This window comes from Falco peregrinus, chromosome 3 (genome assembly GCF_023634155.1).
Source record: "Falco peregrinus isolate bFalPer1 chromosome 3, bFalPer1.pri, whole genome shotgun sequence".
Classification (NCBI taxonomy): Eukaryota; Metazoa; Chordata; class Aves; order Falconiformes; family Falconidae; genus Falco; species Falco peregrinus.
In genome coordinates this window covers 13,321,835-13,349,235 of record NC_073723.1, presented here as the reverse complement: position 1 = coordinate 13,349,235, position 27,401 = coordinate 13,321,835, and the positions used below count along the sequence as shown (strand labels likewise).

Sequence of the window (27,401 nt, the reverse complement as noted above, 5' to 3'; positions counted from 1 at the left end):
TTACCCTGGGCTTGTGCTGCTCCTATTAAAGGGTAAAACTAGAACAGGACCGAAGCACACACAGCAGAAGGACGCTCTTTCCAATGTGATGTTGGGAATGGCAGTGCAAAAGAAAAGGTGCAGAGAAAATAACCTGAAACCATCACCCTTATTCCATGGGCTTCTGTTTTTCTCTCCATAACAAATTTAGTAGTAACAAAATAAGCTCCAGCAACGAAATTACTTTAATTACCCTTGCGAACTGGGCGTGATATGTGCACAGGTCATGGATTCACCCACTTCCTATGTGCTAATCTGGGCTTTGGTGCTGACAAGGACTTCCTTGGGCTGCAGCGCTGCACCTGATACTGAAATTCTCTACCTCTATGAAAAGCAGTTATCTAATAATAGCTCCTATCGCAGAACCCGTTTGATATTGTAACAAGCTCATGATGACTCTGGGAACGCCCAGCTGGGAGTGGTTTGTTTTTCAACATTAAAACCAGGGCAGTTGTGCAGCACTGAGGAAGAAGTGCTGCAGGATGACAGCCAGGAAAGACCACCTTTTTGGGGATTTAGCAGGCAATTTAATTATCTGCTGCCAAGAAGTAAAGAAGCTGTCTGTATAAGCAGTAGAGCCTGGAGCATGCAGAAAATTACAGCCCTGCAAAGAACCCCAAAGCTGGACCCATCATCCAGCTCCTGTATACAGAGATGGGGAACACGAACCGGCCGTGGTACCTGCAGATCACATCAGCTCTGCAAACGCTTTCCCTGATACCCAGCTATCCCTCGGGGAAGTCCCCAGCCCTGGCACAGAGCCATGTGATCATGTCCTTGGACACTTGGCCTCCCAGGGGACTCGTTTAAAGAGACAAGAAAGTTTGGCAGTGAGCGAGATGGAAGGCTGATCAGGCAGGACCAAGCCTTCACCAACCCAGGTTTGCAAAACAGCCACCGCTTGTTACCCTCCAGAAACCACTGATAGCACACCACTCGTTACTCCAAGCATGCAAAGAGGCAAAGAAAGTTGCAGAAACCTGGGGAGCAGGGCAGAGAGGTTGCACCCACATTTTCATCTGTTCATACTGAATAAACAGCTTCAAGAGCTATAATTGGTGCAGAAAAGCCATTACTGCTCGTTCCCTAACAAGATTTCTGCTTGAATCCAATGCCTAGAGCAAACAAAGGGGCTTTTGTGTGGCCTGGGCAGGGTTTTGGGGTTTCTGCTGCTGCTGTTTTCTTTTTTAAACCAGGGCAAACAAGTGGCAGGTTGGAAAAGCCGAGCCACCCTGACAGGGAAAAACTTGGGGAGGATGCACACAACACAGGAAATGTTGCACGCATCCCTACTTCTAGCACAGAAGGGCCAACACCCAGGATTACATTCAGAGACTGTAACAGGCCCTCTGAGTGCAGCAAACACCCAAGGGTGGTGGAGATATGGGCTCCCTTAGCCTTCTCCCCATAGGGGATGCCACAAACCTATACCCACATCATCTTGCTCTGACATTTAATATTGAAGCAACCCACAGGATGGAGTCACTGATGCTCTCCTGGTCTTCGCATGTCTGTGCACCCCCAACAGCACAGCAATCCTCCCTCAAGGAGAACCATGTGCTAGGAAAAGCATGTGGATGGACATAGAACCACAGAATCTAGTCTGACCCCCCCGCCATAGGCAGGGACATCTCCCACCAGACCAGGTTGCTCAGAGCCTGGTCCAGCCCAGCCTTGAATGTTTTCAGGGATTGGGCTTCTACAACTTCTCTGGGCAACCTGGCCCAGTGTCTCACAGCCCTCATTGTAACAGAATTCTTCCTCACATCCAGTCTGGATCTACCATCTTTTACTTGAAAACCATCACCCCTTGTTCTATCACTACAGGCCCTGCTGAAGAGTCTGTCCCCATCTTTCTTATAAGCCCCTTTAAGTATTGAAAGGCTGCAAGAAGGTATCCCCTGAGCCTTCTCTTCTCCAGCCTGAACAATCCCCAACTCTTTCAGAATTTCTTCACAGGAGAGGTGCTCCAGCCCTTCCGTGGCCTCCTCTGGCCCCACTCCAACAGGTCACTGTCTGTCTTGTGTTGAGGACCCCAAAGTTCAAGGACGGGACATGCTCCAATGCAGTGCTCCACAGGGGAACACTCCCAGAGTGAAGCAGAAGGGCAGAATCTCCTCCCTCACCCTGCTGGCCACGCTGCTCAGGATGCAGCCCAGGACACAACTGGCTTTCTGGGCTGTAAGCTCACATTGCCAGCTCGTGTCCAGCTTCTCCACCAGTACCCTCAAGTCCTTCTCCACAGGGTTGCTCTTGATCCCTTCATCCCCCAGCCTGTATTGATACCAGGGGTTGCCCTGACCCAAGCACAGGGCCTTGCACTTGGCCTTGCTGAATCTCATGAGGTTCACATGGGCCCACTTCTCCAGCTTTTCAGGTCCCTCCGGATAGCATCCCATCCCTCAGGCATGGCAACCGCACCACTCTGCTTGGTGTCATCCACCCATCCATCTCAGGAAGGCAAGGAGAGGCATTGGCTCCCACGTTGCTGCAGCATCCCTGGTATGTTCTGCCTCAGGGATTTCTGCTTTTCTCACCCAGCAAAATGGCATGGCTGAGCCAGTCTGGCATACTGGTTTGCTGCTGGTGAGCGTGCTAGGATTATTGCACCAGTCAGTCAAGATCAAGGTGACTGGGTAAGCATTTCAAAGCAACACAGCATTTCAATTAACAAAAGGTCTAACCTCAGAAAGAGAGAAAAATAACCCAATACCCTCAATGTGAAAAGAATTCGGGGAGTAGCCTGCTCTGAGAACAGCCAGAGCAGAAGGTTGGGCAACTAAGAAGCCACACTTTCAATTTCTTCCACGAAATACCTTATTTTACCTCCTGGAAAAAACTCATGCTCCAGTGGGATGCTCAGGAAAGGGGGGTGATGCAAGTGAAGATGATTCCTGCTATTCCTCCTGCTTTGGGACACCAGTGTCCAGAGGGTGTACCCATTCATTCCCAAATATCTAAGTATCTGCTAGGAAAAGCTGTTGAGTTAGCTCTCCTTGCAGCTCTATAAATGAAACACTGATGTTCCCAGAATGAAAAACTTTTTCCAGCAAGCCTAGCCCATGCCCAAGTCCTCTCCTATTCTCCAGCCACCACCTTGTGGTCCCTGCCAGAGGCCAAACCCTCTGCAGAGCAGGAAGGCAAAACAACGGGTGCAAGTTGAAAGGCTGCCTTGCTCTCAGAAAGAGCAAAAAAGTAGTAATAACAACAACAACAGTACTAATAATCAAATCCCAACCAAGCAAGCTACTCTTCCAACACCACAAGCAGCTGCCCGCCTGGCTTCGCTGCCTGGTGTACCTGTCATTCTGGTACACATCCATGCTGCTGTTCAGCTCCTCCAGCTCCTCCTTCAGCAGCTGCAGGTTGGAGTTCACGTAGCTCAGCTCCAGGGCAACAGTCTCTTTGACCTTGTGGTTACTGGTGGCCCTGCAAGACAACACCATGGGGATCAAACCTCTCCCATTTCATCAATGCCTTTATTTATCACCATTTGATTGCACCAATAGAGATTAAGTTATCCAGCAGCGCAATACCGCGTGCATCTATCCAAATCTTACAGAACCATGCTTCTTGCTCTGCACTTGATCATAGAATGGTTTGGGTTGGAAAGGAGCTTTGAAGGTCATCTAGTCCAAACCTTCTGCCATGGGCAGGGACTTCTCCCACTAGACCAGGTTGCTCAGAGCCCCACCCAACCTGACCTTGAACATTTCCAGGGATGGGGCACCTACCACCTCTCTGGGCAACCAGGTCCAGTGTCTCACAGCCCTCATTGTAACAGATTTCTCCCTTATATCTAGTCTGAATCTACCCTCTTTTAGTTTAAAGCCATTAGCCCTTGTCCTACCACTAAAGGCCCTGCTAAAAGGCCTGTCCCTGTCTTTCTTGTAAGTGCCCTTTAGGTACTGGAAGGCTGCAAGGTCTCTCTGGAGCCTTCTCTTCTCCAGCCTGAACCACCCCATCTCTCTCAGACTTTTAGGATCGGGGAATTCAGAGCATCCAGATCACTGTGCCGTGGAGGTCAAGGCCAGGCAAACTCATTACAGTGCTGCACCCTGCTCAGATGAGCCTGTTATTTCTGCCCCAGAGCAGCCTTCCCCTTGCCCATCCATGCACCCACCCTCCAGCGCAGCTTCAGATTTGGCTATGAGCACTCAAGGCCCTCACCCACATCAAATAAAAGTGGTTTATAGTTGGGTCTGAGGAACAAAAAAAAAAAAACCACAACTTATTTTGGGTGCAAACAACCCCTCTGCAAGAGAGGTTTCTGGTGCTCACCCATTGGTAGAGCTGGACCCTTCCCTGCTCATGCATGTCAGGAGATGTAAACATCAAGGATTGATTTCAGCTGCCTGCTGGAGCAAGACAAGCTCCCAGGCTGATTATACCCCTCTTATCTGCTCTGAAGGAAAGTAGGGAGAGATAACCCAGAGCTGAAAGGGGCTTTGGCTGCTCATGCTAAATCACATCAGGCTCCAGGAAAAACACCACATGCACAAGGTCTGCTTGGCCAGGGCACCACTTTCCCCCAGCTTTTGCAGAGGATGTTGCCTTGGACTTTTTTTTTTGTGGATAGCATCCCATCAGGGCTTTGCCCTGACCTGGCTCAGGGTAGTAGAAGGAGCTATGCTGTTTTCTTTAAGATGCTGGTCCTTCAGCATCAACTCTCCTGAGTTCCCTTTGCTGGGATTTCCCAAGACCAATGCTTTTTTTTTTATTTATTTATTCTAAACAACAAAAGCAAAACCACAGCAGGTCCCAAGATCTCTGCGGCTGCTTCCAATTAAACATCCTTCAGCACTTTTGCAATTCTGCATAAGTTATCAGCACAGTAATCATCTTCTTTCCACATAAACCAATGTTTAGTTGCTATTCTAGTCCTCCACACATCACAACACCTCCAAGACATGGGTGCATCACTACCGTTGCTACAATTTTCCTTCAACATGAACTAAAGAATTTCCCTGTCTTGCCCCTAGCTGGCAACAGTAATTTTTTAATTTCTTATATTACCGAAAGCTGATTTGTGCTGATTTGCAACCCAGCAACACCAAGGCAACACTTGCACATACACACGATATGTTTCTGACCAGTGTTTTCACCCCTGCTCTGCAGTAGAAAGGACATAGCACTTAGTCAAGCCCAGTTTTGCTCTGCAGGATTTTGCATGCACATGCAAGTGTTTCCAGGACTTGCCACCAGGTTAAGGCTGTAAAGCCCAAAGTCACATTGGGGCACTCAGTTTGCACTGTACAAGAGCCACACGCAGCAATTAAGAGCACAGTACCTCTCAGAGAGGTAATTTAGGGAATCACTCAATTGTTTCTGTGAGCAAACCTGCAGCGAGGCTTTCACGGCCCCTGCCCGGAGCAAGAGCTGAGCCTATGTGTCTCCATCAGCCTCCTCAGTGAAGTTATCAGCTGTTTGCTTAGTTAACACCAAAGAGATTTCCGATCTATTTTTTTGCTTTCTTTTAAAGAAACTGGTTAGTTGGCAACACCTTTATCTCCCAGATTGCTTTGCTCAGCACCAGTATTTGAACAAGAAAGGAAAAGGTTTCCGCTGCCTCTACCCATTTATTTATCCAGCAAACAAACCCTCTTAACTGAGCAAACACCACATGCATTTTTTCCAACACACCATTCACGACAACCTCTCCAGGAAAGGAGACTGATACGCTGAACAGAACAGTTTGGGAGATTATTTTTGTAAAGCATTCAGAGTTGGGTTTGGGGTTTGGTTTTTTTTTTTCTTTTTCAGAGGCAAAGAAACCAACAAGTTCAGCTGCAAACACTACTCCAGGCTGGGCAACCCGCAGCTTTTATCCCCGTTTGCATTTAGCACTAGCCTAGAGAGACATAAAGGAAGTTTCTCCTTGCAACTCAAGTCTTTAATTTTTAAGCAATAACCTTTAGACTTACAACATACCATCCCCCCCAACCTTTAATCTCATGCACAAGCTTGATTCCTGCCTCCCCCCCCAGATTTCCTGTTTCATAAGCTCTGAGAACCGTAGCGCCCAGAAACCCACATTATTACTTTACCCAGCTGCAAAGTGGACTTGTGGGAGGGAGGAAAATTGGCTGCTACGAAAGGACATTCAAACTGCTCATCCAACAACAACAAGAAAAAAAGCCCCATCAGTGCATTTCCCTGGCAGAGTAATTAAGATGTGTTTTGCATCACATTTTTGCTCACTCCCCTGCACGTGGCTCTGATTCCCGCTGTTCACACTAAAACTGCAGCCGGGCACATTTCTGCTGAGCCAGCACATTTTCTCCTAATTTTTTATAATAAAAGGGAGTCACGTGGAGCAGCAGACATTGGGATTTCATGACTTTTTTTAAATTAGATGAGGCACGGCAGCCTGGTTGAAGCAGTAGAGTATGGGAGTTGTAACATTGCCTCCCCTAGGAAGCCACACTGTCCTCACCCACCAGTAAAATACCATTTCTTCCTATAGTTTGGTGGAGCAACTATTACTCCCTTCTTCCAGGTGCAACATGAACATGCAACTGATATTAAAACATTCACATTCAGAAGTAAAATGTCAATTTTATTTTATTGGGGAAAAACGAAAATATCAAACAGGCAAAATACGCCAAAAAACTATTTTAGGGAAGCCTTATATGTTCTTATATTAACAGACCTGCCCACCCTGCACGTGTTCCAGTATCCTACAGGAACATGAGATACACACAAGAGCTACAAAAGAAAGATCATCCTTGGGTTAACAAGAAAATAAAAGAGCACACAATTGCATGCAAAAAAATGTAAATAATAATGCAATTGCATCATGAACACCCTGCTGGGGAAGACAGTAATGCACTGGTTCCATTTCGGCTGGACCAGCTGCTATCTAAAAGCCATGCAAAGGTGCCATCCCATAAATGCATCTTCCAACAGGGTGAAGACCCACTGGACTGTGCCCATCTGCAAAGACATACTTGAATTTTCAGATTCTGCTCCAGTGGAAGCACTGCGCCTGTGCTTTTTTATAGATTTTTAGAACTAAAGCTGGATTTGATCCACTTGCTGGGGTTATCAGACAGGAGCTCAGGTGTCTAAACTCAATCCTAGTTAAACATTTATTTCTGTTATTCCACTTGCTCACATCCTGCTTTGTACCAGTCTCTCAGGGCACTGAAGTCATCATTTTTCATGAATATGCAGAGCATTAGCATTGCACCAGATGGAGGGCAGGCATTTCTAGCATGAATACTGCAAAGTCAAGAGAGGGCTGAGCAAACCCCAACCATAGCCAGGGGAGTGCCAGCATCACCTGCCTCCTAGACATCAAGGCCATATTTTCACCTCCAGCCAGATCCCTGGGCCAGAGAGATGCTCTGGGGACCAGGACTCACCGGAAGAGGTTTTCTGCCCCCGCTCGCATCCTCATCTCCTTGTTGATCTGCTGGTTAATCCTTGCCCGGCGATGCTGCAGTTTGCTGCGCTGGGTCTGGGCAAAGGGGTCGCAGCCCTGCTGAGAGAGAGGGGCAGGGTCTCACCAACAAATTAAAAAAAAAAGCAAACAACCACCATTTTGGGATTAAAACTGGCACTTTCAGCATTTCGTTTGAAATAAAGGGTTTACTATCTAATACCACATGTTGCTTACAGCGATTTATTTTCTAAGCAAGGCTTCCCAAACACAGCTGTGAACAGGAACTAAGCATCTCCTTCCCAGGGTCTCGCCATCCAGACACAAGATAAGACCCAAGGGGCTGCAGATGAGCTCAATATAACCCTCAAGCTCAGGAACAGATGTGACCCTATGTCTATATGTGCTCACATCTCCTGCTGGCTCTAGGGGATTGAGTGCAGGCAGCAAGTCAAGAGTTCATGGGGGTGGAGAAATGAGTTGTACAAAGCAGTAAATTAATTCCATCCCTGCCTCCTTCCTTGGCTTTGGCTTGGACTTTCTGCAGACAGGGAAACATTTAATCTCCGACTTCAAGAAATAACAGACAGCAATATCCCTCTGTCTCACAGGGGCAAGAGGTTATTATGGGATGCCCAAAGCAGTGAGGTTGCCACAAGGAGGGTCTCCGAATCCAGGGCCACAAAAGCTCTGTCCAAGAAGAGATGATTTCCCTTGTGCGAGGAGAGGTTCAAATGGATGAAATGAGCCTCTAAAGACCCCTCGATAAAAAAAAACAAACCCAAAACAACAACACAGCACCTGTTTGGGATGGCACAAGGTTGGGTAGTTTAAGAGGATGAAGCCCTCCAAGCCTGCTCTTCATACACCAGTGCAAAGCACAGGCAGATCCCTCCAAGAACATATCAAGATCCACTGTAGCACTAAACGAAATCCCTCAAAGCCACTATTTCACGCTCTTGCTTCCCTTAGAAAACCTCTGTTAGCTATGCATATCAGTCTTACCCTTCTCCCCAGTGCTTTCCCTCCACTGCTACTGGTGGGCCTCTTGCCTCCACAGCAAGAAAGGGTTTCACCACTCAAGAGATTCTACAGAGCTCCAACAGTGCCTGCTCTCATTCTGTCCAAAACACCTTCTCAGCTAATTTCATCCATGTAGAGATCTGTGGGCTTCACCAGGTATCACCTCATCCTCCAAGATGGGTCACAAAAGTCTCAAATCCAACGAGCCATGGCAACACTTGGTTACCTCTTCAGAGGACACTGTAGAGTCCCAGTGTTACTCTGGGAAAATTTGCTTCTAGCAGATTATTTCATTTTTCTGAGGCAGTACGAATGGGAAAAAAAACCCTTTTTTTTTTTCCTCTGTTTGCATTTAGCACTAGCCTAGAGAGACACAAAGGAAGTTTCTCCTTGCAACTCAAGTCTAATTTTTAAGCAACAACCTTTAGACTTACAACAAAAGAAAAAAAAATCCTTGCTCAAAAAAGTACGCAACTAGCTTTGATTAGCAAGTAGGGAATGGAAAATTTTGCATTTTCATGGACTTCAGCCTTCTGAAAAATAATTTCTCATATTTGAAGACCACTAAGTGGTGCCCCCTTTAAAAAGGGTCTGGGATTAACATTAGCATTTTCATTTAAGTGAAAGATTTGAGGTCTTAATTGGTACATTGGAGACTGAGGAATCAGGGTCACTTCATCTGGTCCGTAAATCTGCAGGCTTAGTGCTTTACAGTAATCCATAATTTGTTTAAATTACTGAAGGAAGAAGCTGGAAGCATGAGACGGACTATTCTGGAAATGCAATTAAGTGGGATGTTAATGAAAACACTCCAACAGCTGCACAAATCTTGTGTCTGAGACACTCAGGAGCAAATACATGAAAGGCTGATCCAGAAGCGCCGCTTCTGGATTTGTCCTGGGGCAACACACCCATCCTGCACACATTGTTGGCTTGCCAGGGAAAAAATCCAGAAGTTGGAAGAAAAAGGGAAAGGATAAGGAATCCCACACCTTGACGCCCAAGAAGGGACCATGCCAGGTTTTCTCTAGCAAGAAAGAGATGGGTCATCACTGTAAACGGTCCTTGAAAAAAACCCAACCCAACCACATCTGCACTACTCAAATCTGAGCACCCAGAGGCTCTCAAAGCAAAGACGACAGCATCAAATTCTTGTTTAGAAAGGAGCTTCTTGTGTAGATGTAGTTTAAGGTACTACACAAGTATTTCTTTTATTGAAGGCTGATTACAAACATTGTGCCTTCAATGATGTTTCTTCATACAGTGCAGGACATTAACCTACACATGGGAGTTAAAGCTTAAGGAAGGAGAAGGAGCAGTAAAGAAAAAAATGGAGCTTATTAAAATTTCAACAGCCTCTCAGGTTTACAGACAAAAGCTGTGTGTGCTTGTCAGCTCGAGAGACATGTGAGCCGAATGCTTATGCAAATATGTCCAAATACATGTAAGCAAGCAGGATCGAGGCCCCCTCTTTCTGCCTCCAGAGCCACAAAAATCTGTCCAAAACTCAACAACCCTGGTAGCAACTGTTGGAGGTGGAAAGCACCTTTTCTCTGCCTCCAGCTCTTCCTACAGGAGCTTTCATCACCTTTGAGACCTTCACACTTCCTGCAAAGGTTTGCTTGAAAGCAGTCAGAGGATTTGAAGAGTTTGTTGGGGTTTTTTTTTTTGTTTGGTTGGTTTGTTGGGGTTTTTTTGTTTTGGGGTGGTGTTTTTTTGTTGGGTTTGGGTGTTTTTTGGGGGGGGGGCAGGGAGCAGGGGCAGCAGGTGGCAAAGACTACCTGAATACATGGGCAGGAGGCCAGAGGAAGCTGCAGGTAAGACATGATGGAAGAGGCACATGGATGGAAAGACTATCTAAAGCCATAGAGAAGGTCCATGAATACTGCCTTGTTGGATGACAAGACAAGAAGAAATTAAGAAAGAAAAGAAGATGCAGAGTGGCATGAGAAGATGCTAGGATGGCTCCTCAAGATATTCAGCGTTAAAACCTCTTCACTGCAAAAGCAATTCTGGGGTTTATTTAATTGACTTGGCGGCTCCCCACTTCTCCCATGCCTAGCTTCAGACAACACCAAGAGGCAAAATTCAAGGCACCACCAGCGTCAAAGCTGATGAACACGAACCCTCTCAAGCATGCAAACAGAGCAGCTTTGATAACTGTTAATCACCTCATCTTTCTTCAGGGCCACAGAGGAGCTACCTTCCAGGAACACTTGCAAGCCCTGAGGTAGCTGGGGACCAAACACGATTTGACAACATCCAGGCAGTCATGGCATTTGGATTTGCCTAAACATCTTCCTCTAAGAGACACTAAGCCATCTGTAAAGCTGCAAGGTTCCCCCCTGCCCCCACCCCATTCTGAACAGTGTTTTCTCAATCTGATTTAATGAGATAGTTATCAATTCCCATGCAGGCTCCTAAGCCAACAGCAAAAAGGTACCAGAAAGTCAGGTATTAGAGCACATAATGTAATGCCAAAGCATTGTGAGGATGTCAAGTCAGGATCTTGAGACTTGCTGCCCTTAGGGACTTCATGTGATCTCCCCACACCTTGCTTTGCTACTCACCCCTTATGAAGTTGGGGAAGTGCAGTAACCCATGGGACTGCAGCATATCTCTCCAAAAGAAGATCTGCCATCAGTCCCAAAGCATCATCCCTGGCTGCCATGGACCAATGCCAAGGCCACCATGGGGAACAATCAAGCCTAGGCTGCACCTGCTCCTGAAGCATTGCAGAAATGATGTTATTTCACAAATATAGGAGCAAGAAGAAAATTCAGCTCCAGAATAACATGCTTAGCCAAGGCTAACTTACATATGAAAGTAAACACCACCACAAGCAAAAAAGAGCCATATTTAAATCAAAAGGTAGACAGGGGAGATGGAGTCAAGAGGCAAGCATGCCCATCCTCCAACAGCTTATGTTTAAAAGAAGCCAACACTTTGCCTGTACCCATACTCTCCAAGTTGCACTCAAAAGCTAAAAACTACAGCACAGAGTTTCTAAAGTGGTGATGGATATAAGCATGCCTTACGTAGGGGGTGCGAAGGGAAAAAGCCCCACCAAAACCCAGTGTTCATTTTTAAAAGGCATCTTCCTTGCTTAATTCTTCTTTGCACAAGCTTTTGAGGTCAACCCATTGAGAGCTGACCTCAAAGAAGAAAGAGGTGTTATTTCAACAGCCTCTTGGGCTTTGGGGTGCGCACAGGGAAATCAGCGGAAGAGTAGAGTTGGGTGCTTAAGGAGCTGGCAGGTCAAACATGAGATTTCTTAACCTTCCTAGTTTAAAGCTTTTACAAAAGGAAAGCAAGGACCTAAGTCTTCCAGTAAGGGGCCATAAATTGTGCAGCAGACAGGGAACAGCACAACTTGTATGTACACAGAGGACAGCATATGTTAAGAAAGCCATAAAAATGAATGAGGTGTGCATCATTAAGTTATACGAGTTGTGTCCGGTTCTGAAGTTTACTGCCTCTGACAAAGCAGGATTACAGCCAGTATTACTGTAGCAAGGCCATTTTATGCTCAAAGACATTTGCCAAATAACATTGTGTTCAACCCTCTGCACAGGCAGATGACAGAGTTACAGAAAGTGCTCAGCCAATGCTTCCACATAAGGAAGAAAAGGGAAAAGGCCAGAAGACCCTTTCCAGAGGAGGCCAAGACAAACAGATCCCCTTTAAGGGATGTCAAGGCTTCTGCCAACTCAAAGTCTATCTTCGCAGAGAACACAATGACGTAATGGTGGTGCCAGCTCCCCAACACCTCTTCCAGTTCAAGAGCACCCATCTGTGGTGTTAAATAGGGCAATTACATGGTTACATTTCCTTCTATAAGCAAGTCCTCAGGCAGCAAGTGTTTAGAGATGATCACCAAGTGTACTTTGCACTTCACATCTCCAGGAAATGAAGCCTGGCTATGTCTTGGGTGACAAGGCACACCTATACCATTATTTGTGACCCTGGTGCCAAAAAAACAAGGCCACTGCCTCCCAGCCCTAGTGACAGAAAAACCTAATCACCTGTCAGGAGAGGTGTATGCCAGCAAGTCTAAAGGGCAAAGCCATGCATAAAGGGACTGATTTCTGCTCTTTGGTTTCTGCTAGAACTGCAGTTGCTTCCAGCAACTGAGCAAAAGCAAAACTTAAGTGTATGAAGCAATCTAAGGATGACTGTGAGCTGTTACTGTGACAAGGGAAAACACAATCCTAGAACATGCTGGTAAAGCCATAAGCAAGAGAGAAACAGAGATGCAGATCCAATTGCTTAAGGGGCTCCTGCATCCCTGCCCAGAGGAACAGGCATAGACCAGGAGCGTGCTGGCAGGAGCCAGGCATAGCTCTCTTCAGAGAAATGAGAAAGGGGTCTGTAGCTGGGAGTTAAATTATAGCCTCAATGGGCATTGCAGCAAAAGCTCCTATATACTTGCAGGGCTTGGCTGGATCACAGGAGGGGCTCCACAGCCCACCTGCTGAAGCACAGACCAAGCTGCGTCATCTCCAAGACCAGCTTTAGCCACAAAACAGTCACCAGAACTCCTGCCAATTAGAGCAGCTGGAAAGTGCCCACAGAATAGCAGGAGAAACGAAAGAAGTTTAATTTACACAGAGACTGGAGACACCCATAATACGGCAGTGGTGAGATGAATCATCACCTGGTGCTGACATAGGCTCTACAGCCAGCCTCACCACCAAGGAGACAACCTTCACATCCAAGTACAGGGAAGTTCAAGGAGAAAGTTGCAAAGGGAACAGGGCACCAGCCAGCCCTGCATCACTGCCATGTGCATATACAAACACGCAGACTCCTGGTGCCAGGCAATGCAATATGTAAGGGATGAGCTGCTGCTTTGGATAGTCAGGCATTTTTACACACAATTCCCTCTTTCTCAGTGAGGGTATAACTTTATTTCCACCACAGCAGGTTATCTGTCCCAAGATTTGTCATTAAGACCATTCACAGCAGCACATCTGCACCGCAGTCCTGGTACCTCGTGTCAGACAACACAGGCTCAGACACAGTCTCACAACACAGCGATGTGCTAGATACCAGACAACCAGAGCTCATGGATATAGCTGAGGTCTCATGGCAGGATTAGGCCCATCACAGCTTTTACTGCTCAGACCAACTTGGAGGATGGTGGACACCACGAACATGTTAAGTGTAGCCCAGCTGCATTTGGCAAAGGTGCCCAGACTGCTGCGTATGTTCCGTAAAGCCTTAAGGATAATTTTGTTTTAATTTTATGTTATGCCTCCTAGGGAATTGACAGCTTACTGCTTTTTAAGGGAAGGGAGTCAAAAGACATCAAAAGTACTACTATTTAACGCTTTCCCAGGGAAGGAAGATGACATTGTTCAAGCCTTCTGTTGGACAACCCATTGGGATTTCTCTCATCTGACCTCTCCAGTGCTGCCTTGTTCCCTCCTCACAGCAATCAGTTGCTGGCGTTGGTTGATCAGGGCATAAATACACTCCTCAAGAGGAAGTGGCAGGAGCTCTGCTGGAGCCTGGCTCCCTATGTCTCTCACCTCCACTTCATCTCCTCCTACCCCAGCAGTTCCCAGAAAAGACACCCCAGGTGCTGCTTCCATGCACAGAGAGAACTGACAGAATAAATAATAAAAATCCTCTGAAGCCAAAGACAAAGCCAAGCAAGGCTACAAGAGAAGCCCAAGATCTCAGTTTGACACCTGATAGCCACAAGGGCCACACTTGCAGACAGAGCCACAGCAACATTTGGACATCAGGACTGATCTCATCTGCAAACTGTTTTCTCATTCAGAGGAGAATTCCTCTAGGTAGGACCAGGATTCACAAGCACTGTTAAAATCCACACCAGTGCTAGATACGGTTTCTTGTTAACCCTAAAGGCACCCAGTCTTCAGAGCTGTCTGCTAAGTGGGTTCTGGGTGATGAGCTCCTGCACCAAGTCAGGGACCAACCAACCTTTCCAGCACTACCCATCTACACTCACAATGCAATGAAAGAAAACAGCACACTAAGGAGCATGAGGTGCTAAAGTGCAAGGAAATCATATGGCTTGCACCCAGGAAGCCTTCAACCCCAGCAGGGATGGTGAATGAAGAGCCAAAGATCAGTGCTTGGGAGGGTCAAGGACCAACCATCAAGCACAATTCAAGCAGAGGTGGGCAACTGCATAAAAGCTGGTCAAGTCCAAGCTGTGTTTAGCCACTCAAGTCTGCATCAAGGCATGCACCGGAATATCAAGATTTTCTCAATAGTAAAAGCTAGAGCAAAATTCTTGCACCAGAACAAAGAACAGATGAAGATTACAACAATTTCCACAGCTGTAGGAAGCGCTGACGCTGCTGTTAACAGAGATACCCTTGATCCATGGTCCCAACTCTATGCATTGAGTACATGGTCTCTAGGTACAACCTCAGCCCTGCAGGTTTTACCTGGTAAATGTTTACACCTCCCACTCAAAAAAAAAAAGCAAGTGCCTATTTTCATCCACACTCAGGCTCAGTATTTCCTAACACAGCTTTGTCCCCAAAAAGGGATGTTTCCCAGTGCACAGATGATCCAGCACCTGGAAAAAAAATCACTGTAGAAATAAGGTAACTGGAACATCAAGCTCTCAGCACCCGTTTTATTTCCAGAACCATGATGGTCTATAAGCTATTTTGATAGAATCAGAGCTGTCGACTGGGATTATTATTCCTCTTCGCAACCTACAAGTTTGAGTCAGGCCAGCACAGGACAAGTGGCCAAGTGACCCTCGTTTAGCTGCATTAGCCTGTGGGATAGAGAGCAAAACAAAAGCTGGAGAACTACCCCACACACAAAAGCAGGCTTTAACATTCTCCTTCATAAAAGATTATCAACAATTTCCTTCTCCTCCCAAACAAGGGCATTTCAGAAAGTAATATGGGCTGTTACTGGAAGACAACCAGTAGGTCACAACAAACGTTTTTGCTCCCTGAACATCTATTTATATATAAAGTCCCTATCATGAAACTAATCTCATGAAGCACTCCGGCTGCAAGCTGTTTTTCTGTGGGAGACATTACCAGCTAAAACCTCTAAAACCTTTTATTGAGAATATGGTTACATCACACAGCCTTTTAACAAATGAGTGGAGGATTAAGGTTTTAAATTTCCCAGCGAAGTGCCCTCGCTGCTGGCTAATGCACTCAGTAAGAGGAAGGAAAAATAAAATGGGGGGGGTGAGAAATAAAAATATGGGGGATTGGGGGTTTTAAGCAGCAAAACCTGCATCTATAGCTTGAATTTTAGTAGTGTGAAACTGCTCCAGGGAGCTGGGGGAGGCATAGGGCATCATGAAAGCTGGGGCAGGGTGCCAGCAGGAAACAGATGTATTAAATCTTCAGCCCCGGTACATGAACCTTGGCAAAAAAAAATAATAAAGAATCACTATTGCAGCAGCATTCAGGATCCCCTGCGAGGGAGCAAACATACAGTGGTCCCATCCACAGCCCCTGATGCTCTCGGGGTAAAAAAAAAAACCACAAACCAAAAACACAAAACCAAACCCACAACTAGAATGCTATATTGATAGTTTCTTTTAAATTAAAAACTGATATCATTAATAGGAAGTCTAATCAGGTGCTTTTTTTAATTAAAAAATAACCATGTTATGACAGATGCTACATATCCCCTGCCAGCCTCCCCCCCCCCGCCAAAAGTTTTGCAATATTTTCCTATGTTATTCTCTGTGCTAGAGATCCATCAGACAGGGTAAACCAATTGCTTATATAAGGGAACAGCTCATCCATAAAATATATAAACTTTATGTTCATATAAAGCAAAAGAGAACTCCAGCTAATCTTCCTTTACAAGCAGCACCTGCTATTTAGACAAGACCCTGAGTAAACTCCAACCTGGTTTAAGGTTGCAACCTCTTTAGCTGCAGTCAGAGGCCAGGCTCAAGTGACTCAAGATCAGATTGATCCTTGTTCAGCCAGGGCTGCAATCTCAGCCCTCATTCAGGAAAAAAACACCTCTAAAGAGAGCCTGGATGAGTTCTGCTTTTTTGACTGCTGGGTTTTGGGGTGTTTGGGTTTGTGGTTTTTTTGCCAAAGGGCTGCAGAAATGCAGTGCTCTGCTGAAGAGCAAGTTTTGAAAATTACATACTTGTGAGAAGAGCTCAGATTACAGGGCAAACTCACAGCAGGTTTGTAAAGCTGGCTCCCAGGGGACAAACCTAACGGGAGGCACACTTAAACAGCCCCAAAAACTCAGGTTTACTCGTCTTTTCCTGTGAAAAGCAACACTTGACCCCAGGAACATGCATGCACTGATACCCAAGAGACAGCATGGAAAGCTGAGCAGCTGGGGGACAGTGGCAGCCTGAGGACAAGCCCCACTGGTTTCACCCTGCTGTTACTAATTAAAGAAGTGATGCCAGCGGAGCTACTGGCCCCATCTCACAGGCATGGCCAGGCTGCTGTTGTACCGACTTTCCTTATGGACAGCACCTGGGGAAGAAACTCAGTGAGCAACACCCTGCCGGGTACCTCCGACAACAACAGGAGGGACAGGCAGTGCAGGAAGGAGAAAAAGCCAAAATCCAGGAGATTTTGGTTAAAAGTAGCTGCTGGGAAGCTTGCAGACTGAGCCAGTGGAGGAAGATGTGATAAAGGAGTGGCACTGAAGAATGATGAGCCATGAGATAGTTGTGTAGGTCTGCTTAGGGATGAGCTACTTGCCACATTTCATTTGCCCATCAAGCCCTTCCTCAACCAGGTCCTTGCTGTGCCCCAACGCACCCAGCACCACCTGACGGCCAGGACAGACCTGCACCCCCACCCACACGGACCACCATCCCCACAGAGCATCAGCTGGGTACTTTGCCACCCTGCACCCCCCCACAGCACCCCATGGCCGTGCCTCACCTTCCGGGTGCTGCCGCTCTTCAGGCCTTGCAGGAGGACGAGGCCACCATCCCTGTCCCCGCCACCATCCAAGCTCTCCTCCTCAGGGGGCATCATCTCCAGGGACGCCGCATCCACAGGTGGGGTGGGGGATGGGCCCGCACTGGAGGCTCCTGCCTGACCTCACCGGCTGGCTCTGGGGCTTGGTGTCCCCACCTGGGGCCGCTCCACTTCTCCTGGCCTAGCCCCACACCCTGCCAGCCCCCGGGGGCTCCTGAGCCCAGCTCTGGCCTGGCTGGGGGCTTCAACACCCACTAGCCCCCGCCTGCTGCGGCTCCCCCCTCGCACCCAACAGCCTGCCACCCCGGAGGACGGGGGTAAACCCCACAGACCCCCAACACCCTCGAACTGACTCAGAGAGATGCCTCAACTGAGGGGGGAGGGCAAACCCCACAGCTCTACCAACCCACCCCAACTTACCGGAGCAAGCCCCGGCAGACTGGGCCGCCCCGCTCCCCAACTCGGCCCCGCCGTTGGGCGCTGCCGGCCGAGAACGACCGCGGCGCCGGGCATAAGCAGGGTGGTGGGGCGGGGCGGAGCCAGGCTTCGACCAATGGGAAAGAGGGATGGCACGGATCGGCGGCGGCGCTGGCCAATGGGAGCGCGAGACAGGAAGTAGCGGCGGGGGAGGAACGGAGCGGCGCGGGGAGGGGAGGGGCGGAGGGTCTGTCGCCCGTGGCAACGGTGGGAATTAGAACGCCGGTGACGTCACGGGGGGCGGGGCCTCTCGCCCCTCCCATGAGCACAGCTGGGCGCGCGGCAGCTCCCATCCCTGCCACATCTGGACGACCCCACTTAGAACCGCGCACACGCCCCTACCCCGGCCACATCTGGGCGCCCCCCCATAATTCAACCCGTGCAAGCCCCGAGCTCCCCCCCCCCCCGCCCCTCCCGCAACACCTGGGCTGCTGTGGAGGGGGTGGGAGCGCCACAAGGCGGCACCCATCGTGCACCCCCACACACACCCAGCTCCGGCTGCCTTCTGCCCCAGCGCTGGGTCCCGGGTGCTCCCCTGCGTGTGGCTCCTGGTCTGCATCCCACTCCCCCCCCTCAAAAAAACCCAAACATCTGGGTGGTGACACCGCAGCTCGCACAGCTGCTGGAGCGACTCTGCAACATCTGGGAATGCCATACCCTTGCCTTGCTATAGCCTTTCGACTCCACTCCTGCACAAAACTCAGTATCGTAGAAAACGCAATGCAAAAATTAATGAAGAAATAAAATCAAATTTATTTTTTACCTTTTCCAGCCAGATACAGGCAAATCATACCCTTTCCCCACCACCACCCCCCACCGAGCTATACTGTTGAACCACAGGAGGATTTTCCTCTCAATCATGCTCGTAAAATAAGAGCCGGACTAGGCAACAGCATTAAGTCCAGCAAAATTTTTCAGAAAAGTGTCCAGGGGTTGGAAAAATCCAATTCCCAAGCTGTGCATGGATTCAATAGGGCACGGGGAGTCCCGTGCAGATTCGGCTGTTTAACAAGGGGGCAGAGGGGAATTAGCCTGGCATACGTTAAACCTTTCATATTGCATGAATTTATTTTATAGCTGAATATATTCAACCATTTCCACCTTTCCCAGCCAATTTTTCCTTCTCAGGGTTTCAAGGAGTGTGCCATCCCAGGGAAGGGAGTACGTTAGGAAGGGCTTTTCTCTCCCTCCTGGACTTCCTAATCTGAAAGGAGCCGCTGGACTAGAAAAGTGGAATTACTGTTTAATCTGTAATGGCAGCAATGCTTTTCCAAATTATATTTATATTTATATATTTTTATATGTATATATATAAATACTGGAGTGGTTTGCAAGGGAAAGCATTTTAACCGTGTGGCTGCAACTGTCTGCACACCAGGGAACGTGTAGGGAGAGGCGTCTATTCCTCTGCTGACGAGGGAGCTGCCTTCAGCCCGATTACAATCGGCAGCTCGCAGGATATCGTCACTAAACCGCGCAGGGACCCCCTTTGCAGTCTGGTTTTCCCAAAGGATGAGCGGTCCCTGTTTCCCCACTGCAGAGCCCTGGGTGGAGCCATCCTGCTCCTGTCTCCCCCACTGCGAAGAGCATCTGCAAAGGAAAAATATATAAAAATACATACAACTCCTGTCAATTATTAAGAAGTTTAACCCAGGTTGTGCTTAGGTAGGATGGATAAGCGAACTGGAGGTGGTCTAGGCTAGGACAGCTTTCTCTCACCTCACCCCACTGTGTGAACTCCATCATTTCCCATCATGGGCATCCCAACCAGCATAGAGGGCTTAGGAGAAACCTTCATCAGGCATCAGAGCTGAATAAACATATATGGGTCACAGCGTAAAAATGGAAGAAAATCAAATATACACCAGTCCCTGGCTCGACAGAAGGCAGCCAAGAGTGAACAAGCCCCAGCATGAAGTTGTCCTCTCCTGTTCCCTGCCCCAGGGCTGGCTCCTATTCCTTGACAACTTTTACTCATCCAGCAAGAAAGGTGGCTTGGATGTTTTTTCCCCGGGTGGCACAACAGGGATCAAAGGGGCTTGCCTAGAGCCAGCCCTGCCTCTGAGCGTTTCCACTCCTGGCCATGAACCAGGCAGCATCTTCACAGGGGAACGTGTGGCCCCGCTACTTACCCTGGCCAGGGATTTCAACATGGGGCAATGCCTTTTTTTGCCCCCAAACCCAATATTTTAGGGGAAAGCTTTGCTCTGCAAAGTCCCCGTGGCCCCTTTGCACTAGACCCTTTCCAGCAGTGTTGCTTACACCAGGTTGAGGGTGGTTGAGGTCATTTTGAGGCTCAGCTGTGACAAGGTGCTTGATGGCCAGGTGAAAGCAATAGACTAACGTGCATTAATAGGGCTGGAGAGGAGGGGGAGGGGGTGAGTGCTTAGTGCAAGGGTTACAGGAGGTAGTATGCAACACTCTGTAGGATATTGGCCTTCTACACCAAGTATCTTGGCTCAAAGACCTTTCTAACTCCAACAGTAAGGCTCTGATGGGCACCTAAGAAAGGCTAGGTTTGGGGAACTAACGTAATAAAATAATTGAAGAGGGGTTATCTGCTGGAAGGTAGACTTCACTAAGCTGATTTTAATGTGTTTAGTCTAACCCAACAAGCAGCATAAAGTATTTTCCCCCAGCAGGTACCCTTATTAAAAAGATGCTGGCTAGGGCTTCTCCTTGAATTCAGTTGTTGAGCTAAAACTTCATTTCCCAGGGTGCATTTTGGGGCAGGACCCTCCAATTGGCGCTGAGGGAGTCTTTAAATCAGCTGCCTGCAGAGAGGCGTTGCTTTTAGTGAGGCAGCTGGGCAAGGGGTGAGGTCTTCTCCAGTCTGCAAGGCTTTGAGGGGAGCATGTCACCATGTACTGAGTGAGGTCCTATCAGCAGCTGCAAGTGCTTGTGGCTCACCAAAGGCTGGTAAAATATGGATGTTTTTCAATGTGTTTTCTACTCCTTGAAAAGTTTGTGGGATGTCTTCTGGTGCTCTGTAGTTTGTTCTCACCTTGGGAAGCCCACATTTTTTGTCTCACTGGTGAAGGCCCTTCATGGATAGGGACTGCTTTGGTGCTGTGTGAATATGGTCCTTATTTCTTGCATCCTCTGAGGCTTTGAGTTTCCAGGGGGAGCAGGGATTTGGGGAGGTCTGGCTGCTCTATCCATGAGAAAAAGAGGACAGGTGATAGCTGGGTGATGGTGGCTTAGCTGCCTGCTTTGGTGGGGAGAGCTATTATCTCAATTGTGCTCCTGTCTCTCTGCTGTGTTTTATTGTTTTTGTTGTGGTGGTTTTCTGGGTGTAATTAGGGCCTGAATAATATTTGCCGTGTACCCTGGGCTGTTCTGAGGGTGTAAATCCAGCCCAATGTGCAATCCCCATCCACCTGCCTGGTGCTGTGAATTCCTATGCTGTTTGGGGGGTCTTTCCTTCTATTTTGGTAGCCATGTTATATGTGCCGTCTCCAACAACAGCTCAGGGTCTGAGCTCAAGGCTTTTCTATTTGATGTTTTAGTTGGATCCTTGTTAAAGCTGAGCTTGGCCCTGTGGGTAGCTGCATGCTTCAGGGTTAAGCTGTGGAGTGAGTACCTGTTGGGGTTTCCTCTTAAGAGCAAAACTGGGGTGCTATCAGCTACACAACTGTCACATCTTGTTGCAGTGACCATCCTATGGGATGCTGCTTTAACCCTGTATCACATCTTGAAGAGCCAATAGGTGCCTGTCCCATTAGGGTCTCGAAGGCCACTGAGATGAAGAATGCCAGCAGGTGGGTACCATGGGGCATGGAAGGGAATTTTGAGGGGCTTCCAGCATCATGTTATCATGCTTGCTGCAGCTGGTCCTGTTGGGCGGCTCAGCCCTGAAATGGTCAGTGGGGAAAGCCCTCCAAACTTATTTTTGGGAGACCTTTTTTGGTGCTGCTAGACATGGAGGTTAAGCAGTGTGGTATCATGCCATGGCTTATTTCTGCTGCCGAGGGGTTTGCTGCAGGCATTGCCTGCTTGGCCTTGGTGGCATGAATTTGTCCTTATCCTCAGGAAGCAAAAGAGCCAGTCAGGGAAGGGGCAGGAGGTGCTGAAGGTGCTCAGGGGAAAGGTTGTGAAGAAGAAGCCAAAGGAAATGCTATGCATGGTGCAGGTACCAGCCAGCCCTCTCTGTGCCTGGATGTTGAGATGACCCTTGTGACTGTCTCCAGTGTTTTGTGGGCATCAAAGCCACTGTGTGAATTTCTTTCTCTCTTGCACTGTTCTTTCCTGGTGCACAGCCCTCTATGGTAAAAGGGAAGAAGAAATCACCAGAGGTCAAGGAGAAGCCACTGCAGGAAAACATCATCAGCAGGTAACCCTTTGGCTGGATGGGTGTGTTGATCGTGGCAGCTGGGGAGGAGATGGGACCTGTAGGGCTTTGCACCCCTGTGTGTTGGGGTTCCCCAGCTGGGTTCACCCCAGAGTAGTGCACAGGAGCACCATGCCCAACTCTGCTCTTCTTGGGCTGCTTTATCAAAAAGCTTTTTTATTAAGGGAAAAACTTGTGTTCCTTTTCTGTCTCCTTTTTGGCCAAGAAGTTCTCTAAAGCAAGAGGCTGCAAAAGGGACAAGTCTTGGCTTGAGCCTACAGGATGAGATCCAAGCAGAGGAGGGAGCTGCATCTGGGTTGGTACGTGGTGGTGTCTGTGCTTAATTAAGTATTAAGGATTAAGTAGCACTCATGGTTTGCTCTCAAGGGAGCTGTGAGGATGGTGTCCTACAACTTGTGGTTATGAGCCCCTGAAAGGGATCCTTGGAGCATCTTGAATTGAATTAAAGAGTAAACTGCCTGAAGCTGAGATGCATGTGACGGGGTTGAATCAGTCACATTTTGGTGTTGGACCAAGAGTGTGAACTGGCACTAATGGGGAGCACCAGAACATGGGTGTCTCCAACACTTTCCAAGCTTGAGGCTAGGATTGGTCTCATCCTGGTAGCATCCCTTTCTGAGGCATTTGGTCTTCACTGCTCTTCTTGGATGATGCTGGAGAGCACAGATTGTAGCTGATACCCCCCTACGTTTTGCTTTGCCCACATTAACATATTGTTCTTGTCCTCTTAGTATGTAAAACCAGCAGAGATGTTCTTTCTCTTCCCCATGGTGAGACTCCATCGCTTTTCCAAACAGGGTCTTAAAATGCCAGCAAACACTCCTGAATGGATGAAATTGAAGATGCAGCCTTGAAACACCACCAAGGGTGCCTGTGGTTGGTGTCCTGGTGGTGTTGGTGTTCCTGGTGCAAGCATCAGGCATTTGCATGCAGAATTTCTTTGTAAGATCGTGACTGTCTGCTCCTGAATTTACCAACCTGATTTCTGACAGGAGCTGAAGGATTGTGAATTTGAGAGCAGGTGTATTCCCAGGGAACGGAAGTTTATATTGCCGTAACTAACCTATAATTAACTCGGGGTTTTTTTTTTCCCTTGAGTTAACCTAGCAGCTTCTCAGCAGCAGCTTTCAAAAAAAATCCTTGTGTGGTTTTGGCCTCCCTTGAAAGCCTTCGAAAGAGAAACTTGGGGAAGTCAGAATTCATAACAAGAGCCTTAATACTTGGCAAGCATCAGATTAAGCTGGAACAGGTTTCAGGGCACTGCATGGTTAGACATAGCCTTGCACGGTCAGGAGCAGAACCACCTGGCTTCAGCTTTGAGAAAGAGTGTGCCAAGTGTGATAACATTTCTGGTGGCCTCCGTGAGTCAGCTCTTAGGGCTTTGTTTGAGTCTCCTCTGAGCTCGTTTTCTTCTAGGTCCTGTCCCCACTTTCCCTATATTTTGCTTTTTTCCTTCTGCTTGCCCTTCTCTTCCTTGTCCTCTGTTCACCCTTGTTGTATTTCCCACCCTATGTCTCCCCCCCCCCCCCCCCCTTTCTCTCTTGCCACCTTCTACAAGGGTCATTTAATCTTCTAAGGACTAAGCTGGCATGGATGTCTGTAAGCTGTCACTTGATGCTTCATGGTTTTGGAGACCTTCCACCCCTTCTGCTGTTTTGGACTCCTGTCCCTGATAGCAGAAACACATCTAATTAGCAGGTGGTTGAAGAAGAAGGGTGATAGTTTTCATGTTTTTGCTCTATAAAATACCTTTTCAGTGTTGTTGGAATTAAGACGGGGATTTCCTAACCCTGTGAAACCTCAAAGCTGTCCTTACACTTGTTGAAAAGCCTGCTGTTTTGGGCTCCTGGTTTCTAGCCAAGATGGCTGAGGAAGAGCAAGGTGAAGTCAATGACACATGGGTACTGTGGCCTGTCTGGCTGCCATTGTAGAGGCTGAGTGATTGCTTGGGGGTGGTGTTGCTGTTGGGGTACCCATGCCAGCTAACCTTCTCCCAGATCAACACTTTGTGTCTTTCAGGCGGAGACCAAATTGACCTTCCACCAAGGGCCATCAGTGGGGCTGAAAGACTCCTCAAGGTAAGCTGGGTCACTTTCTGAATGCTTTTTGCCCAGAGAACTTTAAGTTTGTCCTTCCTCTCCTTGCCATGGGGTTGCATAGCTCTGGTTTTGCCTCCCGTATCACTGAGACCACTCTGCTGCTGATGCCTTCACTGGGCAGCTTGACTGTGTCCTGGCGTCTTCACATCACAAGTGGAATATGAGGCCCCATCCTGGGATTTGAGGGTGGAATGAGAGGCTCCTGGCCCCATCCAAGCACCCCAAGGATGCTAGAGTCAGCAGGGCGCGATTGCTCAGATGCACATACCTACATAAATACAGAGGTAGGTGGTGGGGAAATGCTAATGGGAACAACCAGCCTTGCAAAGCCTGGGAAAAGGGTGTTTCTTTCCCTCGCCCCATCCTAGATCTGGGCAGAGATAGGCAGCTGAACTCATAAAGCTGGCCCTTAGCAGGTTAATCCTCTCTGCGTCTTACAGGCAGGGGCTTTCATGTCCGGTGAGAGGCCGCTAATAAGACCTTCTGGGGAAGGAGCCGATCCCAAAAGGTGGCAAGACTTCACCTTCTGAGTCATGAATCTGCTTGGCTACTAATGAGATTGGAGGGGCTGAGTGTGTTTTGCTGGGCCATTTGCCCTAATGAGTTTAGTGGCGATTGTGTAACATGTTCTAGCTGTGTGGAAAAAGCATTTGGCCCCTTGTTTCTTTGAGAACTTCTTGCCTCCATCCCAAGCAGGCTCGAAGGCTTTCCTGAGCCCTGTATCACACTGATGTCCCACAGTTTGGTAATTTAGCATCAACGTAAATGAACTTTTAGAAATGGGCCAAAATTCTCACTTTCCATTGCAGAAACCATGTCTGCAGGATGTTTTGGCTAAAAGCAGAAACTGTGGCTCATCTTTCCATGCTCTTACCTGGGTGTGCAGGGGAGGCACCACCATCCTCATCGGAAGGAGAAACCTGGCTTCTAAGCTCCTTCCTAGGTAGCAGCTGGCCATGCCGAGGGGTGCCAGCAGGGATAAAGGCAGGCAATGGGTCTGACCTGTAGACTGGTACAAGGGTCTGAACTCATCTCCAAGCTCACCTAGCATGGACTGGAGGAATGTGGCTTTGGTTGCTTTTCACCTGCTTGCTTGGATAAGTTGGGTTTTTGATGGTGGTGCCAATTACAAGCTGGGGATATGATGCTCTGCAGCCTAGTGGGCATCTCACTCAGCTGGGAGGCAGTAATGACCCAGCAGAGACAGACCTAAGTTTCCCTGTGGGCAAGGAGACATCATCACCTCAACCCTTGGACATATAGGCTCAAGCTACAAGATGTAAGGTTGGTTTAGGCTGTGCCTGCTACTGTCTTGTTCATCTCTTGCTTTGCTTTTTTTGGAACATGAGGAACATGAGCAGCTCAGAGGTTTATGATGTTCCCAACTCTCTGCCTGTCTTGGAGAAGCCTTGTGAGAAAGTATTTTACAGGGGCAGGGTGGTGATTTATAATGCTTGCAAATCCTGCAGAAAGCTCCAAAATTCACCTGACTTCTCTGCTGACCAGGAAAATGCTCCTGGATTCCCCAACTCTATTGCTGATCGTGGACATCATGGATCCTGACACTCCTTCTCCTGCAGTGTGTTGCACTGATGAGGCTGTGTCCTTCCTTGTTGTGCCAGTGCTCAGGCTGCCTTCTTGGGAGGGGAGTGGGAGAGCCTGTCCCCCACAGTCGCAGGAGATGTGTCCCATCACAAGGTCTCGTCCTCCTGTGTGTCAGCAATGCTCAGCCTGATGTCATCCCTGTCCTCTTCTGTGATGCTGCCAAACCTTGTAAACCTGTCACCTTCTCTGGGCAGAGATGTCTCTGGGGGCATTTCCTTGGGACCTCCCCTGTTTGGTCTGGAGAACCTGTGTTCCTGCTTGTTTGAGCATCCTTATGCCATGAGCTGCAAACTGGTGCCAGTTCCTATGGGGGCCAGTCACTGCTGCTTTGGGATATCTCCACCTGCTGCAGCACCTGTGTTGCTGCTGTGCCTGAAGGGGAAACAAAGGGCTTATTTGGGAGCAACCCCCTAATTCTGCATGTAAGGAGGCTACTGCTCACCAAAGCAGTGAGAAGTGGCTGTGCTTTTGTTGTAGGTTGCAGTGCAAACCCCAGAGAGGAAGTTGTGCAGTGGGAAGAACAACCAAGGCTGGAGTTGAGGTAGGAAACCTGGGGGGACTGTCAGCCCCTGGACCCAAACCTGCATGGGGCCCATCCCTTAGCACCTCCTCCATTCACCTGGGCTTTGGGATAAGGTCTCTCCTTTCCCAGTCTCAGCATTTCTTCCCTTATGGCTGCTTCCCACAGGTCCCAAACCCAAGTGATGGTGTTGCTGGTGGGGCTGCATACCCCTCTGGAGAGCCTGGGGTTTTGAAGGTGGATGTGGGGCTTGCGGCTATGAGGGAGGGTGAGGAGGAGGAGCTGAACCTCCTTGTCCCACAGCAACAAGGGGATGCCCAAGACCTGAAAAGAAAAAAAGAAAGCAAGAAGAAGCGAGAGCAAAGGAAGCACCAGGGAAGGGAGCTGGGGAGAAAAGGAGGGAGGAGGAAGGATGAGTTTGAGGAAAGTCCCAGGGAGGTGATGGAGGGTGCTGAGGAGGAGTGTGTTGATGGGGGCAGGAATTGGGGAAGGGGACAGCACAGAGTCAAGCAAGGAAGCAGCAGCACCCAGGGATGGGGTGACTGGAGGGAAAAGCAGGAGAAGGGGAAGGTAGAGAAGCGCAAGAAGGTGAAAATGGAGGGGGTGGAGAAGATGGGGAAGAAGAAAGTAAAGAAGGAAAAGATGTTGGAAGAGGAGGAAAAGCTGAAGAAGACAGATGAGGAGGAAGGAGAGAAAGGGGTGGGAGATGGAGTGGCAAAGCAAAGTGAAGATGGAAAAGGAGTAAAGGAGCAGGAAGAGAAGGTGCATGAGAAAGGGTGGAGAGAGATGCAGAGTGCAAAGATTGGGCAGGAGGTGAAGGAGGAGGAGGCGGCAAGGAAGCGAGATGTGCCAGGGAAAAAGAAAAAGCAGAAAATCAAGGAGAAAAAGCCAGAGGGGGAACTGAAAGAGAAGGGCAACAAGAGCAAAGAGAAAAGTGAAGTGGACATGACCACAGGGAAAACTCGGAAAAGGAAATTTA

At 48.4% G+C, this 27,401-nt stretch overlaps 1 protein-coding gene across 5 annotated transcripts in view; it reads right to left on the bottom strand.

The window, feature by feature from the left end:
- The window catches only part of RHPN1 (rhophilin Rho GTPase binding protein 1), a 30,987-nt gene extending 13,125 nt beyond the window's left edge, over nucleotides 1-17,862 (bottom strand). Inside the window, exons 1-3 of one of the 5 annotated variants that reach the window (XM_027784329.2) lie at nucleotides 17,332-17,862; nucleotides 7,407-7,525; nucleotides 3,340-3,468 (exon numbers count right to left, since the gene is read on the bottom strand). In XM_027784329.2, the coding sequence (XP_027640130.1) occupies nucleotides 3,340-3,468; nucleotides 7,407-7,525; nucleotides 17,332-17,427 (344 nt within the window). In that variant the 5' untranslated portion in view covers nucleotides 17,428-17,862. The remainder of the gene's footprint in view (nucleotides 1-3,339; nucleotides 3,469-7,406; nucleotides 7,526-17,331) is intronic. The other 4 variants (XM_027784326.2, XM_005235804.3, XM_027784327.2 and 1 more) reach the window with 4 other exon arrangements.
- Between the last annotated feature and the right edge of the window lie 9,539 nt (nucleotides 17,863-27,401).